The 19,809-nt window shown below is 41.1% G+C and overlaps 1 protein-coding gene across 1 annotated transcript in view; it reads left to right on the top strand.

The window, feature by feature from the left end:
• Positions 1-12,660: 12,660 nt before the first annotated feature.
• LOC147120556 (low-density lipoprotein receptor-related protein 1-like) overlaps positions 12,661-19,809 on the top strand; it is a 2,135,446-nt gene continuing 2,128,297 nt past the window's right edge. Inside the window, exon 1 of the mRNA XM_085986655.1 lies at positions 12,661-12,991. Coding sequence (XP_085842781.1) covers positions 12,910-12,991 — 82 coding nt within the window. The 5' untranslated portion in view covers positions 12,661-12,909. The remainder of the gene's footprint in view (positions 12,992-19,809) is intronic.

The raw sequence follows: 19,809 nt of genomic DNA, 5'->3' as shown, positions 1-19,809 counted from the left end.
TGGAGTCCCTGAGCCCGGTCATAGCGAGCAATCGACGGGCGCGCTCCGATTTAGTGAGCCCGAAAACTTGCAGCAACCGCGCCTTGAGGGTTTCATACTTGCGTTCCATTGGAGGGTTCTCGAGGAGGCTGATGATCCGCGAGGTGGTAGAGCTGTCGAGTGCGGAGACCACATAGAGATATTTGGTCTGATCCGCAACGATGTCCCTCAGGGCAAACTGTGCCTCGACCTGAATGAACCACGAGGTCGCTTGCTGCTCCCAGAACTGCGGTAGCTTCAGCAAAACGGTGTTGGCCTCCATGCTGTGTTCTTTTTGCGAAAAACGTTCACAAAAAACTGGGTCACCAATGTAGGAATTGACGAATTCCTAACCAATAACTGAGGTCGACTCAGGAGATCAATCAAACAGGTCTTTAATGTAAGACTAAATGAGTTCAAACAGTTTGTTGAGATCGATACAGGAGAACCACGAAAACAGAGCTTAACAAGATGGAGATTCCACGAGGACTGCCCGGACAGTCGCGTGGTTTGCGACGTGACATCATCGCATTTGCCCGCGTTTTCCCACGATCTTAAAGGGGCCACGCCCCGTACATACAAACACTATATACAAAACACAGTAATGTCTAACACAATGGTACAGGCTTAGGCTGGTGTTAGAACATCGTTAAAGGGAATAATATACAGTTGCCCAGAGTCATTCAGTGGCTCCGCCACAAAATTGCATTTATATAGTGCTTTCCATAACCTTAGAATGTCCTAAAGCACTTCTCAGCCAATTAAGTACTTTTGAAGTGTATTCACTGTTGCAACATAGCAGCCAATTTGCACACAGCAAAGTTCTACAAACAGTAATGAGATAAATGACCAGATAATCTGTTATAATCTAATCTGGGTGGGGGACTTCAATGTCCACCACCAAGAGTGGCTCGGTAGCAGCACTGCTGACCGAGCTGGACGAGTTCTGAAGGACATAACTGCCAGTCTGGGCCTGCGACAGGTGGTGAGAGAACCAACACGAGGGAAAAACCTACTTGACCTCATCCTCACCAATCTACCTGTCGCAGATGCATCTGTCCATGACAGTATTGGTAGCAGTGACCACCGCACAGTCCTTGTGGAGACGAAATTCTGTCTTCACACTCAGTACACCCTCCATCGTGTGGTGTGGCACTACCACCATGCTAAATGGGATAGATTCAGAACAGATCTAGCAGCTCAAAACTGGGCATCCATGAGGTGCTGTGGGCCATCAGCAGCAGCAGAATTGTATTCCACCACAATCTGTAACCTCATGGCCCGGCATATCCCTCACTCAACCATTATAACCAAGCCAGGGGACCAACCCTGATTCAATAAGGAGTGCAGAAGAGCATGCCAGGAGCAGCACCAGGCGTACCTAAAAATGAGGTGCCAACCTGGGGAAGCTGCAACACAGGACTACATGCATACTAAAAAATGGAAGCAGCATGCTATAGACAGGGCTAAGTGATCCCACAATCAACAGATCAGATCAAAGCTCTGCAGTCCAGCCACATCTAGTCGTGAATGGTGGTGGACCATTAAACAACTGAAGGGAGGAGGAGTCTCCTTAAATATCCCTATCCTCAGTGATGGTGGAGCCCAGCACGAGAGTGCAAAAGACAAGGCTGAAGCGTTTGCAACCATCTTCAGCCAGAAGTGCCGAGTGGATGATCCATATCGGCCTACTCCTGAGGTCCCCACCATCACAGAAGCCAGTCATCAGCCAATTCAATTCACTTCACGTGATATCAAGAAATGGCTGAGCGCACTGGATGCAGCAAAGTCTATGGGCCCTGACAACATCCCAGCTATCATGCTGAAGACTTGTGCTCCAGAACTAGCCGCACCACTAGCTAAGCTGTTCCAGTTCAGCTACAACACTGGCATCTATCCAACAATGTGGAAAACTGCCCAGGTATGTCCTGTCCACAAAAAGCAGGATAAATCCAATCCAGACAATTACCACCCTATCAGTCTACTCTCAATCATCAGCAAAATGAAGGAAGGTGTCATCGACAGTGCTATCAAGCGACACTTACTCAGCAAAAACCTGCTCACTGATGCCCAGTTTGGGTTCCGCCAAGACTACTTAGCTCCAGACCTCATTACAGCCTTGGTCCAAACATGGACAAAGGAGCTGATTTCCAGAGGTGAGGTGAGAGTTACTGCCCTTGACATCAAGACAGCATTTGACCGAGTGTGGCATCAAGGAGACCTAGTAAAACTGAAGTCAATGGGAATCGGGGGGGAAAAAGCTCCGCTGGCTGGAGTCATACCTAGCACAAATAAAGATTGTTGTGGTGGTTGAAGGTCAATCATCACAGCCCCAGGACATCACTGCAGGAGTTCCTCAGGGCAGTGACCTAGGCCCAATCATCTTCAGCTGCTTCCTCAATGACCTTCCCTCCAACATAAAGTCAGAAATGGGGATGTTCGCTGATGACTGCACAGTGTTCAGCGCCATTCACAACTCCTCAGATAATGAAGCAGTCCATGCCAGCATGCAACAAGACCTGGACAATGTTCAGGCTTGGGCTGATAAGTAGCAGGTAACAGTTGCGCCACAGAAGTGCCAGGCAATGACTATCTTCAACAAGCGAGAGTCTAACCACCTCCCTTTGACATTCAACGGTATTACCATTGCCGAATCCCACACCATCAACACCCTGGGGGTCACCATTGACCAGAAACTTAACTGGACCAGCCACATACATAATGTGGCAACAAGAACAGGTCAGAGGCTAGGTATTCTGCGGGGAGTGTCTCACCTCCTGACTCCGTAAAGCCTTTCTACCATCTACAAGGCACAAGTAAGGAGTGTGATAGAATACTCTCCACTTGCCTGGATGAGTGCAGCTCCAACAACACTCAAGAAGCTCAACACCATCCACGACAAAGCAGCCCACTTGATTGGCATGCCATCCACCACCTTAAACATTCACTCCCTCTACCACCGGCGTACCGTGGCTGCAGTGTGTACCATCTACAAGATGCACTGCAGCAACTCGCCAAGGCTTTTTCGGCAGCACCTCGCAAAGGACAAGGGCAGCAGGTGCATGGGAACACCACCACCTCCAAGTTCTCCTCCAAGTCACACACCAGCCTGACTTAGAAGTATATCGCTAATCCTGCATCGTCGCTGGGTCAAAATCCTGGAACTCCCTACCTAACAGCACTGTGGGAGTACGTTCACCACACGGACTGCAGCGGTTCAAGAAGGCAGCTCACCACCACCTTCTCAAGGGCAATTAGGGATGGGCAATAAATGCTGGCATTTTCAGCGACGCCCTGATCCCACAAACAAACATTTTTTTTTTTTTAATCTGTTATAATGGTGTTGGTTGAGGGATAAATGTTGGCTAGAACACTGGGAGAACTGCCCTGCTCTATTTTGATTTTTGCTGTGGGATCTTTTATGTCCACCTGAAAGAGAAAACAGGGCTTCAGTTTACTGTCTCATCGAAAAGACATGCAGCAATACCTCAACACTACACTAGAGTGTCACCCTGGATTATGTTCTCAAATCCTGGAGTGGGGCTTCAACCCACAACTTTTTGGCCTCTAGGCGAGCGGGGCACCACTGAGGCAAGGCTGATACTCAGAAATCCAGCAAGTCTGCTTCAGTCATGAGGAAGAAATACTGTATGCTGTTAAATGTTAATTCCAAGATCTTCTCTCACTAAATTTCCCATGTTGTATATTTTAGTAGTCTGTTTCCATAACAGGTGGATCTCATATATTACATGTACCCATTGAATATTTAGTGTTTTGCTGTCCCAATTTGCTTCTAAAGATTAATATTTGAAAAAAAAAAGTGCTCTAGAAGATCGGTTTAAAATACTGTGTTGTGACACTTGTTCATTATTGCATTATCTATCATTATTACTTCAGTAATTACTTATTTAAATAATAAATAGGAAATCGTGCATTGTAGTGTATTAATGCCTAGTTTCTTTTCCCCAAGTTTCTCCTCTCCTCTCTTAAAAGCTCAATCTGGGGCATGATTTCACAAATGCTGGCAGCCCTCCAGCATTTTGCTCAAGTGGCCATTTTTCATATGTGAGCTCAGACAGAGGGTGTTGACAGACTATTCATTTATGAAGGAGCATCACAGATAACACACACACACACATATTTTTACTTTGCTAATCATGCACATAATTGATGCATGTAATTTTTTCTATAAATTTTATCATTTCAAAGACCAACACATCAATTATGAACAGGAAAGCCTGCTCGTGCATTCCCTCAGTTAGAAAAGAGCAACATATATGCTAACTTTCTGGACTGGGTGTGCTTTTAAAATGGACCACTATTTAATTTTGGATTTCAATTCATAATATAAATAGAACTAAACAACCAACACGTACCATGGCATATTGTTCATTGGATAGTAATCAGGACTGGAATCTTTGGCTGATGGATTTTTCCCCTTCATTGCCTGAGGACAGTAAAGCCAAGCTGTAGTGACCCCTTCAGTGTTTTGACTGAGACCAGCTAACTCACTATAAACCAGCAATCACACCTGGGACTTTATGAATGTTTATTTTAATACTAATCAAAACCAAATACTCAAAATCTGGTAATCAGTTAATCAATATTTTAACAATTGTTGATTAGTTCATCAAAAATAAAGGCATACTAGAAAAATTTAGGCTGAAGTGTGGAAGCCCATGGAATTTAGGGGAAAGTGGTGGTCGGGATACAAAATTGGCTCAATGACAGGAAGCAAAGGGTGGTGGTGGACTTTATAAGCTGCGCGGCCACATGGCCATGCAGCTCTCTGCCAGTCCCATGCAGCCGGGACTGGCTTTTGCAATGAATGGGCCGTGCAGCCCCTTAAAGGGGTCGTGCATCCCAAAAAAATTATGGTGAACATTGGTGGTAGATGGATGTTTTTCAGACTGCTTTGCAGTGGTGTCCCCCCAAGGATCAGTTTTGGGTCCATTACTCTTTTCAATTTTTATAAATGACCTAGACTCGGGTGTAGGGAGCAGCTTTATAAATTTTGAAGATGATATGAAATTTGGCAAAGTAATAGATAATGATAAGGATAGTTATAGGCTTCAGGATGACATAGACAGGATGGTGAACTGGGCAGAAGCATGGCAGATGGAGTTCAATGCGGAGAAGTGTGAAGTGATGCACTTTGGGAGGACTAATATGGAAAGACAGTATGCTATAAATGGCATGATTTTGACAAGTGTAGATGAGCAGAGAGACCTTGGTGTCCATATACTCAAATCCTTAAAGGTGGCAGGGCAAGTTGATAAGGTGGTTAAAAAGCACATGGGTTACTTGGGTTTATAAATAGAGGAATAGAATATAAAAGCAAAGAGATCATACTAGAACTTTATAAATGACTGGTTAGGCCTCAGCTGGAGTATTGTGGACAATGCTGGGCCCCACACTTCAGGAAAGATGTAAAGGCCTTAGAAAGGGCACAGAGGATGTTTACCAGGATGTTACCAGGGATGAGGGACTTAAGTTATGAGGAGAGGTTGGAAGCATTAGGACTGTTCTCCTTGGAACAGAGAAGGTGAAGAGGTGACCTAATAGAGGTTTTCAAGATGATGAGAGGTTTTGATAGAGTAGATGGAGAAAAACTATTCCCTCTGGCGAGTGGGCCAATAATCAGAGGTTATAGATTCAAAATCATTGGAAAAAGTTCTAGAGGGGAGATGAGGAGAAATATTTTCATGCGGAGATTTGTCGGGATCTGGAACACTCTACCTGAAAAGGTGGTGGAAGCTGATTCCATAAATAATTTTAAAAGGAAGTTGGACAGGTACCTGAGGATAAGGAACTTTCAGAGTTGCGGACAAAAAGCGGGAATGTGGGAATAAGCATGACTGCTCTTTCAAAAAGCCAGCACAGGCATGACAGGCCGAATGGCCTCCTTCTGTGCTGTAATTTTCTATGATTCTATGAAGTGTCAAATTAAAAAAAAGAAAATCTTTACTTAATATATAAAACAACATTTTAATCATAGTTTTACTTCGATTTTTGCTGTATTGGGTCTGCTTCAAATGATTTTTTTAAATTATTGCTCTTCAACAAGGAGAATTGAAAAGTGTAGGTCCCATTCTTGATACAGTTGGCATAAATTTGACTCTGTGATTGGTTAACTGAAGCATCGTTTCAAGTAAGGCCAGCTGGTATCTGTTAGTTTTTCCTCCCCAGAGCACTGCACTCCATCCGGCAGTCCAACTTAAAATTGACAGAAGTCATCCAAGTGAGACAAGCAAATCTGAGTGACAGACTATTGGGATTCAGTCTCATATCCTTCTGGTAGGGAGTTAGGTCTCAAACACTTGAGTTCCCGAGGTGCCAGATATTTCCTTAAACTTAATTGACTTCATCCATACAGCTTGCTGCTTATAGCAATGTGAAGAATTAAAAACATTTCAGTGAGTAGGAAAGTGTGAGTTCATACCTGTTATATCATAAAAGTCAAAGTATTGCCAGTCAAATCAAACCTGTAGGGGGCTCCCATGTATAAAGAAATTAGTTGATTCCAACTTTTATCTTATATAGTTATTTCAAAGGATAATGTGCTATCAAAGGAAAAGATATTGGGTCAGAATTTGCTGTAAAATAATAGCAAGGCTCATGACGCTCGCCATTATTTATGGGTAAATGGTAAAGCAACGTCAGGCGAGGAGCAGATGTGCGGTGAAATGTGAATATCCAAAGTTGCTATCCTAGTTGCGTTATTCCTACATTAGCTTCACCAAAATGGCATCTCGCCCTTAGCCTTCCCCTTTTTTTTAGGAACTTGCTATTTTTGCCCGTTAAATTCGCCACAGAAAGATAAGTTTTATTGTTATTAGCATGAGTACCCTTTTAATGACGTGATAAGTGTTAATGACTGCCAATCAACCTCCCTCTGGCACTGAAAATTAACTATTACAAGCGCGGAGTTTCATTCCTTCAGGTTTTGAATTTTTCGGGAAGATTTTTAAAATGCCAAATTTTAAATTACATTTTTTTTCTTACTTTTCCTTTCCGTCTCCTTTTTTTCTCTCTCAATCCAATCCTTCTTTTCCTATTGTTATTTCTCTTTCGGTACCTGACATGATATTGAATTCACCCCCTTTAATTCACCCTCCTTCTCAGTCCTTCCTATGTTTATTTCCCAATCCTTAACTCTCATTGGTTAAGGAGAAACACAGTTGCCTGCCCTGTTCATGCAGGTCCCAGATGCCCCATTTCCCTCACTGCGCCATTATTAGCTCACCCTTTCAGCAACTTTGTGGGCAAAAATGTTTTGAGCTGAACGTGCAACAGCAGGTGCATTAGATGTCCTGCTTCAACAAATTCTGGCTCAGTAAGTTGGTTCTGGCTCACACTTACATGCTAAGAGTTAAGTACTGAATGAAGATGAGTAATGGGTTGCAAAATAAATAAAAAAATTCTTCTCTTTCTGAACTGTGTGTGCTACACAATTATTACAAGGTGTGTTTTAAAAGCTCATCAATTTTTTTTCAGGTCCAATAAGCATGACAACAGACTGAAAAATGTTTCACTCTGCTAATTATGCTCATAATTGATGCACTTAATTTTTCTATAAACGTTGTCATTTCAAAGACTGTCAAATCACTTATGAATAGCAAAACCTACTGGTGCATTTGCTCAGTTAGGAAAGAGCAACATGTATACTAACTTTCTGGACTGTGCACTTTTAAAATGCACCACTCTTTCATTTGGGGTTTGAAATCATAATAAGAATGGAACTAAATAACCATTGTTTACCATGGCATATTATTCATAAACCTGTGAAAAATCAAGTTTTCATGAAAATCTCACATAATTGAAAAAGCCATGTTTAAATTACTTCCATGATTAATTTTTTGTCAAAGAATGAAAGCTTCTAAATGCTTCAAAAGATCAGATTGCTGCCTCATTAAAAATTTTGATCTGGTGATGATTATTCTATATTCAGGTACGTGTGAGTAAACAATATAAAAAGTTTTAAAAATAGTAATGCATACAGAATAATTTTCTGGAACACAGCACAATGGGAAATGCTGCCAATTGGTTTTATACAAGAATGGCATTTTAAAGCTGTGTAAAAACAAAGTTTTAAAAAGCAGAGTGCAGTGTACTTGTTTATGCCACAAGAGAACCTTAAATCCCTGTTGATCCTGTCAATAACTGAAATGAGACAAATCTAGCAAATTTTAGAGGGTGGAAATGAGAAAAGGCCATTCAGCACATCCAGCTTGTCCTATATTTAGGTCCATGTTCAAAACATGTATGTGCTAATTGCACTCAATGGTACACAATATTGAATTATGTTGAGTACTTACAGGAATTATAGGACTAACTTATGATTCAAGATAAGTATTTCAACTTTGGGATTTTGCATGTAATTGGTTTTCAGAGACCGGTGAGAATGTGGAACTCGCTGTCACGTGGAGTGGTTGAGGCGAATAGCATAGATGCATTTAAGGGGAAGCTAGACAACTACATGAGGGAGAAAGGAATAGAAGGATATGTTGATAGAGTGAGACAAAGTAAGGTGGAAGGAGGCACGTGTGGAGCATAAACACCGGCGTAGGCCTGTTGGCCCGATTGGCCTGCTTCTGTGCTGTAAGTTCTATGTAGCCATAACTTGACTAACGTATGAAAGCATCCTAAACAAAAGTAATAATTTAAAATTAGAGTTAAGTTCCCAAGTTAAAGATGGTTGCAGATGGTTGAAGAAGAAATGCAAAACTTTCCTGATGGCTTGATCTTTAGCTTTAAGAAAGCTGGAACCATTGAGTAAACCTGAAGTTCGCTTTGTATTGAATTTAGTAAACTACAGACTGTCAACCTTGATTGGGAAAGTGGAATGTTACAGACCCATGGGTAACATTAATTGGTTCACATTGGCGGGAGGCGAGGTGCACTTTGATAGTGTGAGAAGGCCCCTCCCAGGTTAGTTTTCTTCTCTTCCCTAAACAGACTTGTATAGACTGCTGAAACTCACCCTCTGAAAGAAAGACAATGTACGCTATTTTAATAATGTAACTTAGCAGGAGGAGGAAGAACAGGAACAACAGAAGAACAACAGAAGAACAAAAAGTACAAGAACAACAAGAACTACAGTACAAGAACAACAACAACAACAGCAATTTATATGGCACCTGTAATTTAGAAAAACATACCAAGGCACTTCATATGAGATGTGAGGGAAAAAGAAGATGTTAAGCCAAAGGACAGTTTAGAAGGGCTTAAGAGGGTCTTAAAGGAAGAGAGGGAGATTGAGAGGCAGAGGGGTTCAGTGAGGGAATTCCAGAGAGTGCGACTTAGACGGCTTAAGGTTCAGCCAACAATGTAGAGTGAAGGGAGAAGGCATGGACAAGAGGCTGGAGTCAGAGGTTTGTAAAGTTCAAGGTGGATGCATGCAGAGCTTGTGGCTAGGGCCAACAGCAATAACTTTGGTCTTCTGAATGTTTAGCTGGAGAAAGTTACACCTTATCCAAGAGTGGATATCGAAGAAGCAGTCTGACAGCACAGAGGCAGTGGAGGTGCCAGTGTGGGGGCAGAAAGAGAAATCCTGGCTATGATTGGATAGGTAAGAGTGGAACCAATTGAAGGCAGTCCCTTGGAGCTGGACAAATGAGGTGAGGCATTGGAAGAGGATGGTGTGGACAACTGTTTTGGAAGGTTGCAGAGAAGTTGAGGAGGACATGAAAGGTAAAATACCATTGTCACGATTACAGAAAATGGCATTCGTGACTTAAAGACTGTTTTAGTGCTGTAGGAGGGGTGGAATCCTGATTGGTAGGATTCAAACAGGGAGTTGTAGGAGAGATGGGCATTGGTCTGGGATATGACAACACATTGAAGGACCTTAGAGAAGAGATGGGTCAGTAGTTAGTGTGAACAGAGAGGTCGAGTGTACTTTTTTGAGGAGTGTGTGATGCTCGTGGTTTTGAAAAGGAAGGGAACTGTATTTGAGGAGAGGGAATCATTTAAACATCACCCAATAAGAGGTCAGGAAGGGAAATTATGTTATCAGCAGTTTGGTTGGAATGTGGGTTGAGGCAACAGGAGGTAGGTCTCATGGATGAAATGAGCTTGGAGAGGACAGGAGGGGAGAGGAAAGGGGAATGATGCTTGAGCAAGATGGGGGCTTAAGGGTAGAGTGGGGGCAGGACTACCCTTAAGCCCCCATTAGATGAAATGAATAATTTGCTTGCCACACGAGTAAATTTCTGCTGTACTTTTGGACATAGTAACAGGCTCTTTGATTTTTATCTGATACAAGTACAATATGGGGTTTACTAGGAGAAACTCTGGTTGTGACTAGAATTTCCTTAATAATTCAACTTGAATGCTTACCTGAGACTCCCAGTCTCATCAGCCTTAAACTTGTGAAGTTGATAAATTGCAGCAGCTTTATCTGTTGAAGTTTTGCAGAGCACCAGGTGACAGGCTGGAACTCATTTCATTTATGACCAAGAGAAACCACCAAGGGAGTTGTAGCAAAAATTATCAATGAGCTACTCTAATAGTCCACAGTCAATAAGCTTATTCCTAATGTTATAGTTGCAGATTTCAGTCCAAAATTGAGAGTGAAATCTATTTATGAATATAACACCACCAGTTCTGGTCAATATGATGTGTATATTCCTCAGGAATTAATTTAGTGCGATAACCATTGCTAAAATGTGGACTCCAGCACCATTGAAAGAAAAAAAAGTTATCCCTCAGCTGACAGAAGCAGGCCACCTCTCCATAATAGCATGACTCCAGAGGTGAAGCAGTTTAAACGATCTTTCAGTCTGAAGCTAGAACCTTTATCCTCCAGACACCGACAAAACTTAGCAGCAGATGCTAACAAGGTAGCATCAACTGGACCCAGCCTTTGCTTTCTGGCACCTGTCCACCCTTTCCACATGCATTCAGCACCATCAGCCACTAGGGAGGGTTATAATCTTCTTGGTGGTTGGACCGACAACATTTTTATATCAGTCTTGATTAGTCTCGCCTATGAGTTGATTTGCTTTAAATGGTATGTTCTTTATTCTAAATTGACACACTACATGATGGTTAGTTTGTTTGTCGCAATGGCTACACCAGTGCATTTCTGACATTGTTAAATCTCTACTGCATTAAAACACTTGACCTCATTTTTTTCTGGCAAGGTTTCACTGTACTATTCAACATGGAATAAAACCTCTGCAGTAGCACATATGAAAAGCTGCAATAATTATGTGATCCAAATATATGTGTGCATATTTTCACTTTTTTAGATAGCCTGTTTCTGTAAGCATGTAAATTCTGTACGTGTAAACATAGTAATAGTTACAGATATTTAAAAATGCTAGCTCTTTAAAGTAATGCAGTAAGGCTGATGTATAGTAACTAACAGTCCATAAAAAATAATTCAATTGGCAAAAATTCAATACAGTTAGTAACTGCTGTGTTGGTATCACGGCAGTTATTAGAGTTAACACTGGCATTTAACACTGGTAGAAGGGACACAGTAAAACTTTCAACTTTCCAACTGCATCACCACCTTATTGTTATCCTGTTACTGACTCAGAAGTCGGATGCTGCATATTTATCATCCAGCAGAGCTGTCCTGATGTGTGGAGCAGTGTAAACAAGGCCATGCCAGCTATTTTTTTTTCTCCCAACACCTGGAGTTTCACTCTGGGTGAAAATGTGGACCTGGGGTATGCTCACTGTATGTGTTTGGTTAGTTCTTCACAGCACCACTGGGTGGAGTGTCTCTCCATAGTGAAAAAAACTGACACCTCTTATTCACTGAGGGGCAGGCACATCTAAAGCTGCAATCTATTTATTCATTGTCCTGGATATAATAGGATGGTGTGGGAATTAAAATAATGAATAGCTATCAAGAAGAGAGGGGCAAACATTAGACAAGATTGAACTGAAAAAAGGAATTCTGTTTATTTTCAATGTTAATTTGCCTTTCTAGGAGAATGTATAGCAAGGATCTTTTAAAGAGAATAATCAGTTTATTTCTGTGAAGGTAAGTATATTGTACAGAAATGAATTAAAAAAATACAAATATGGATTCCAGTTAATTTATACTGTTAAAAAAATTAACCAAATTGTATCAATAAATGGATACTCACTTCTAATTATTTACTAGCATTGATGCACAGAGTTGTTCTGTGATCATTTTAATCATTTAAAAAATATTGATGGACAAAATGGGGTTAATACCTCTGAATATTATTTGTAGCAACACTAAATTTAGAGCATGAAGAGTAGAAAAGCCACATAAGGAAAATAAAATTTGCTGCTGGGTATGGTAATTGGGATATATTTTAATAAGGAACAACTGGTTTGATCAGGGATTCTCTAGAGAATGATTGTGAAGAAAAATAATGTTCGCCCTAGACAAAGACTAAGTTCTGCCACTACACAGGCCAGTTATTTAGCATAACATGACTTGCAGGCACTACAGTATTTATTTTGGGAACACTTTAAATGCACAGTATACTACGCAGCACTGCTTTGTTAAAAGAGCCAAAATAAAGGAAATGGAGATCTATATTGTCCTCAGTGTGTAACTATGCATTCCTTGTTTGTTAAATGTCTCACACTAGGCAGTGAATCTGAATGGTGTCGATACAGAGCGGTTGTATGGTAGATTCCATGATTAATCAGTGAAATTCCATCCTCTAGCATCACTCACTGCCCTCTTGTGATGTAAGACCAGACGTACACTGCATTGAAAAGTCAAGACACACACTGCACACATACACCTACAAATTCTGCTGAAAGCAGAGGAGGGAGATCGGCTCATTTAGCAGAAGAATTTCCTTTGACATTTCTAGATTACGCAGCTCGACTCTGGTTCTCTGCTGACTTACTGAGTGTGCAGCGAGGCAGTCACAGCCTTCATTTGTCGCAATGTCTGAGTTTATTTTAGCTTTGGTAGCAATATCAGGATTATTCCCCATCACCAAGGCTGTGTCAGTTCTAGTTGATAAAGGTAAGGATACTTTATTTATTGGATTGTTATTCTAAGACTCTGACAAACTTGTGCATTTTCACAAAATGTCATTCATGACTATGTGGAGCATTGCTGTATTATATCAGCCAGTAGAGCTTGTGTTACTGTGCTTAATTACTGCTTCTAGTAACCCTTGAGTGACTATCTTATGAAAGGATGAGTATTGCACTAGTAGCTTAAAAGCAGTCAGCATCTGGTGAGAAGAAAAGAGCGTTGTGGTTTTCTTTTCTCTTCAACTGTAGGAACTGTTCTTGTGGAGAAGTTTAGTGCATTTGACTTTAAATCTGTGCTTCCCCTGAACACCAACCCCCCCCAACCCCCCACCACACCTCCCGCAAACCCGGACTATTGACTTCCTTGTGTAAATTTTACTAAATGTTATCTTGATAATTATTCTGACCAGGTTGAGTAATTAATATTCTTGCTGCCACCTCTGCTGCTGATCTTTTTCGATTGTATGATTTGTGCTATGTACTGAGAGGGGGGCATCAGAAGCCGTACTTGTGTTGTTTTGCACGTCGTGACATTTTGTTCTCCCTATGTGCTCTGCAGAAATGTGCCATGCAAGTTTTTGCACATAGTATATTCATAAAGAATTTCCAACCATCAGAAACTGTTTTTAAAAGTTCAACACCATGACTTTGCATCGTGCCTGGACTTTGGGTGCAACGTGTCAAAATATATCAAATCTTGTTGCAAAAAATGTTTTAAAAACTAGGAATTCATACGCTTCCTGCCACTTCCGCTATTCCTCTCAAGTATATGGTTTGTGTTGTGTACTTGAAAGAAGCCATCAAGAAGTATGCTCATTCTGTTTGCGGTGTCCAAAAATAAACAATTGAACTCACTTCCTCTGTGAAAATTAAGCATTAAAAATTAAATGATTAGAAAAATTAAATATTTCACCTCTAACGTGCAGTATTAAGTTGTGCTAAATAAATTGCAGTTTCAATGAGGAACTGTTTGTGTAATGAAGTTTATTGGAGATAACTTCAGCTCTGTACTTACGCTGACTTAGGAATTTCCTGTGCACATTTATTAACTGCTGTTTGTAACAAAGAACAAGAAAAGAACAATGCTGTTACTTTCTGAAATTTTCACTATGGCTTTAATGGGAATGGTTTGTGTTAAATACCAGTTTTCCTTATATCTTTTGCTATAGTCTCCAGAGAGAGAGTAAAAGTTGATTGGTTTGAAATGTATCAATGCATTTATTTGAATTATATTTGCTAAATTGCGTCCATGTTTTTTTTAATTTCAAGTCCAAATATGGCAGAATGTTTCTTAGGCTGAATATAACAATGACTTTATTCTACCACATAAGTTTACACAAGTTCACTCTGCTATCTTTAAAATGTACATTTCAAAGAAGGAAATTCAAACATGACATAATTAAACACTATAATAATCGTGAATCTTTGGAATTTTAGTTGTAAGGAAAAAATAAGTTACTAAAAACTTTTTTTTTGCTAAAATAACATTTATAAACTCTGAAATTATGATATTTTAAAATATTAAGCACTCTGCATTGTATGTATTTCAGGCTCAATTCTTATATGTTGTGTTACAGTATTTTTAATAACAATTGAGGGGGGGCATACTGCATATTGTGAAAGATTTATTTAACAAAAGGAAATACAAGGCAGAAAGTAATTGGCTGAGAATAATATTCCATAACACTACAGCTCATTTCCAATTATATTTTCATGTGCCTATGCTGAAAAACTGTCCGATACAAAAGCTATCAAGGTGAGCTTGTGAAACATGGATCTGTGCCTTTTTGGGGGACATAATTCATTACTCCAGTCATTAATAATGATGATTATTGAAGCTGTCGCCTTATTCTGAAAATACATCCTTCAATTTTCTGGTCCTATCTTTTCTCAAAGATTGCCTTTGGGGAAAGAGCAAGAAGCATGTTATATTGAGGAGCATGCTATTGTGAGATACATTAAGAATCTTTAACTAGTTATTCTTTTAAAGGGGGAGCCTTAAGTAATGTGGCTTCTACCAGAAGACTGATAAATATCAATAAAACAGTAAAAAGCGATTGTATAACATATTCCTCTTGTGGTTAGCTGGTATTATTTTTTCAAATAAATACCCGTCTTACAAGATGTCAGCAGTTGTTAGTCTAAACACTAGTAAATTTGATGATTTAATGCTTCAGAACAATTCTCCCCTTCTTATTTTTTTAACTATGTTAAATTTTGAAAGTTTGTTGGCGAATACAGGCTGTTTTCAGAATCTGAAAATTCATAAGTGGAAGGACAGGGGTTGATAACTTTAGTATAAAAGTGCATGGGGGTAATTTTGACTTTGGGTAAAAGTGTATAACGGCTGATATCGAATCAGCCGTGCGTTATACACCCCTCCCGATTTTCATTTCCATTGAAGTCAATGGAAATGTGATGCTATCTATGGCGCAGCTTCATATCAGCCTGACATTTCCCTTGTGCTAAAATATATATTGTAGTATTTTTCAGTCTGTAAAAGTTTTAGTGAATTATTCACTCCTGTGCCTTTATTTGAATGTGCATCAGTACTGAATTATGCAATGTGACAGAAAAACAAATATGCAATGTTGTCAAGCATATGGCCTGAGTCAAATCCCCCAAAATACCCTTACGTAACTATTGAACAAATATATTAGATGTGGGTGGTTAAAAGTGTGATGAAAATGATCTTAAAGTAACTGTACACACATTTAGCAATTATAGGAGAATTATTCAGAAGCTCACACAGCACTAGTTAAGCAACAGCATTTTTGTGGCTCATTTTTATTGATCTCTCATCCTTTCACACTATGACCAACCAAACATGTAGGCTGCAATTTCGCCAGCAGAGGCAGGATCGCGGCGGGAGAGGTGGGTGGCAGGTCCCGGTCCCACTTCCTGCTCCAGCCCACTCTCTCCAAGTGATTTTCCGTTGATTGGGCTTGTTAAGCCCGCCCTGCACGTTTCCCCGCCAATTAAAAGGAAGCAGGTCTGATGAAGTCATTCAATGACGTGGCATCAGCTGGTTTCCTTAAAGGGGCCATATCCACACTCATTTTGACAGTTGTTCTGTCAGTGTTCTGCAGCATTGAGGTGCTGCAAATACTGACAAACACTGCACAAAGGTGCACGGGTGCACCCAGGCTCTTGCATGACTCCCTCCATATGCTTATGGAAGGAGTCATAGCATGCAGGGAGGTTCTTTTCCCTTCCCATGGGCAGAAGAGACCTTCCCAGGACACCAACGCAGCCTGGTTGCACATTGCACAGGAGGGCACAAGCAAGGATGTTGTCAGGAGGACCAGGCTGCAGTGGCGCAAATCTTTCAATGATCTGAGCAGATCATGAATCGTTACTGCGAAGCCACACTCAACCTCATCCTGCTGTGCCACTCATCACATCCACATCACTCTGCCTTTCCTACCCTAATCTGCACATCCTTACTCACACCAACTTACCTTGCACCTCCACCCAAATCCCTCTACATCTACTTTATCACTTCCCCATCTCACTAGCCACCCCTCACACTCACCCTCATCCTACTGCAAGCATACCAACTAACAACACACAAGGGTAGACACTTGAGTGGATTAGCCAATGTTCATGTGAAGTTTCTGTTAGTGTGTGTTGTCAAACATTGGAATCTATATTTTCAACACATTACCTTATTGGACAGATCTGTGTGCACCTTGAGAAGTGTCTTTAGTGAGTTCCAGTGAATGTTGAGACATAACTTCACCCCCCACCCGCCCTGCACCCCCCCCCCCCAATTGTGATGAGTGTGAAAGGAATGGCTTGGACATTGTAGGGATATTTTATGGTGCTGGTGTGGGGTGGTGGCAGCCAGTGTGTACAGCATCAAGTGAAGTTAATCTGGCCATGGTGATGCCATCGCTGGCCTCCCAGGCAGCAATGTTGTTGGGTGCTGATGCCCTGTGTCCTGTGCAGCATCAGGTGGTTGCGGAGAAGGTTGGTGTTGTTGTTGGTGATGTTGGTGTGCCTGGTGATGTTGGTGTTGGGGCTGATCTTGGAGGGATTCAGAGGACCAAGGTGAGATTTTTTCAAGGGCACCGATGTTGCTGGAATAGATGGCAGCTGAAGTTGAGATGACAGAAGTGACCTGTCAGTGGTGAGAGAGCTTGCTCCAAGGAGGTGACAGTGAATAGTTTACTCCAAACACTTTCAAACTGCATACAGCTCAAAAGTGTCTTCCAAGTCCTGAAAGCTCAAGCTTCTCAAATTGGAAAGTAACCAGCTATGAAATGGAAGCTTTCATACCACTTTTGCAGCTGTCACCTATTCACAGCAATGGGGAGACACAGAGAACCCAACCTACGTACCTGACGTGATCCCCGAGCGATGGGAACCTCATAAAAAAGTGGTAAAATAGAAATAGGCTGGCAAGATTTAGTTAACAAGCATTTAACTATCTTAAATGTCTCCCCCGCCGCTTGGTGTCGGGTCTGTTCTGAAATCGCAGACCTGACACTTTGGAAGCTTACATGGAGGCGGGTTCGGAGCGAGTTCCCAACCCGTTGTCAATCATTTCGATTTTGACAGTGGACCCGCCTCCAAACCTGCACTCTGTACACCGGCAAAATTCAGCCCGTAGAGTGGGTAAGCAGCCTGTTCACAGAATTGTATCAATACCACTCTGCAACCAGCCATCAGGAGGTGCAAGAGAGGAGAACAAGGTGATTGATATGGCAGTTTCCCTTACTTGTGAATGGGGATGTAGGCAGCCTCTGCTAAACATCTATCCCCTGATTCCATCTGCAAGATTGGGATCTGAGTATTTGGGAATCACAAAGGAGTCTGTTTATAATACAGCATGTTTATGTACTGCCATATTGTGCCACACTTGTATTTTATTGATAGCTTGCTTTCGCAGATATGAACTGATAAGGCTGGAAAATAAAAGTGCAATTCATTTTTAGAATGACCACAGGATTAATAGACTAAAACATCAACTAAAACATGTGGTTGTAAACATAGAAACTCAAGAGCTAAATGTAATATAAGGAGTAACCAAACAAATGCTGCATTTATCTTACAACAATATAACCGATACAGCCATGATTTTGTTGCCAACACAGTAATATTAGTTACCCCTGGAAGCTCTACGAGTGCTTAAAGTGATACTTGTCATCAATGGCACTGGCAGCAAAATAAATGTTGTCACTGGAGGGGCAGGCACCTACTGTATCTAGCGACTGACTGACGAAGCAATCCAGCCTAACCTTACAAGATAAGCAATGTTTTGCTTTGATCACTGGCCATTTAGCTTTCCAAATTTTAGGTATGGTTCTTAGAAACAGTTATAGCTAGCCTAGGTACAGTTTTTCTGCTTTCTGTTACTGTGGAACTTTCCCTGCAGTTTAAATGAGAAGGATTACAATTCGCAACAGGCCTCAGGCAATTGGATCTGCAATATAAGTTCACCATGGGAATTGTAACCTGTTGGAATAAACTGCCACCTAGTGTGGTAAATGTAGACTCGGTTGAAGAATACAAATAAGAAACAGCCTTAAATCTCAAGGAAGTAGGGAAATATTTGCCTGTTGCCAAGGCAAAATGGAGATAAAGTAGTCTGGCCAGGTTCCAGACATGTGACTAAATGACAGGGGGTAGTGATGTGGGCTGTAGGTCCTTTTGTCTTTCTTACCTCTTGTGTAGTCATGAACTAAATCCAACTATTGCTTATGAAGTTGCCAGCTTTTCTCACACTGATGTAACATTTGTATTGCAGTCTGTCCGATTCCAGAGGTTGCATAATATAAATGAGGTGGTGTTGGTAACCCTGGCAAAGTGGTTTCATTCTGTACTGTCAGAGGCAAAGTGCTGGCCGTGGCAGCTGCCATTCTCCTCGTTGCAGATTGGCCGATTGTTATCAGGCCTTTACAGACTTTCTCACCAGAAAATTAAAATCACAATTTCAACTTTTGGACAGCTGTGGTTAGGTTGCTCTGGTGTTGCCACTTTGCTCTGAAATTTGCTCAGTAATACAAACAAGGCTGACTTCAGAACTTTGGAGCCAAAGTCAAACCCCTTGTTTGAGTAACTTAAACCTGCCATCAGTTTGTCACTTCTGCATCAGTGTGTGAGCTTTTGTTGTAGTTTTGCTGTAGAATAACCATGTCCTTGACACTGCAAGACTTTCTTAATTGTAGAACAATTCATTTTACTAGAAGTATATTTTCAGGATAAATAGTTACATTAGGCTATTTCACAATTACTTAACCTTTTTTGACTTTTGGTAATACATAGGGCAAAATAAGTTTTTAATTTGGATTCTGTGTCACTAACACCTATGAGCTAACTCTGCGTTAACAGTGTCAGCGATTTCTCCCTGCCCATCCCCTTTAAAAGCCTCCTCAAAACTTATCTCTCTGATTGTCCCTTTAGTCACCTCTCCTGCTCAATGGCTGCCGCTGTCCTTGTAAAATGCCATTGAATATTTTGTTACATAAAATGTGCAATATAAATGCAACACTGTTATACATTACAATAGAGACTACACTTCAAAAGTACTTCATTGGCTGTAAAGTGCTTTGGGATGTCCTAAGGTTGTGAAAGGCGCTGTATAAATGCAAGTCTTTCTTTCTCCTTTTTGTACTGAACAGTACCTTGCAGACTACCATTGTCTGAAGCAAACATATCTGTGGCAAAATTAGGAAATGGCTATACCATATTGTCACACATGGTGATTTTCCTTGGAATCATATGATCTTGGAGGTTTCCTTCAGTTGCAGCCTATTTGTCCCCAGATCCATCTGCCCCATCTTTGGGCATGCGCCCTAC

This window comes from Somniosus microcephalus, chromosome 4 (assembly GCF_052327205.1).
Source record: "Somniosus microcephalus isolate GS21.2 chromosome 4, FLI_Smic_1.0, whole genome shotgun sequence".
In the NCBI taxonomy this organism is placed as follows: domain Eukaryota; kingdom Metazoa; phylum Chordata; class Chondrichthyes; order Squaliformes; family Somniosidae; genus Somniosus; species Somniosus microcephalus.
This window is presented reverse-complemented; position numbering and strand designations above follow the sequence as displayed.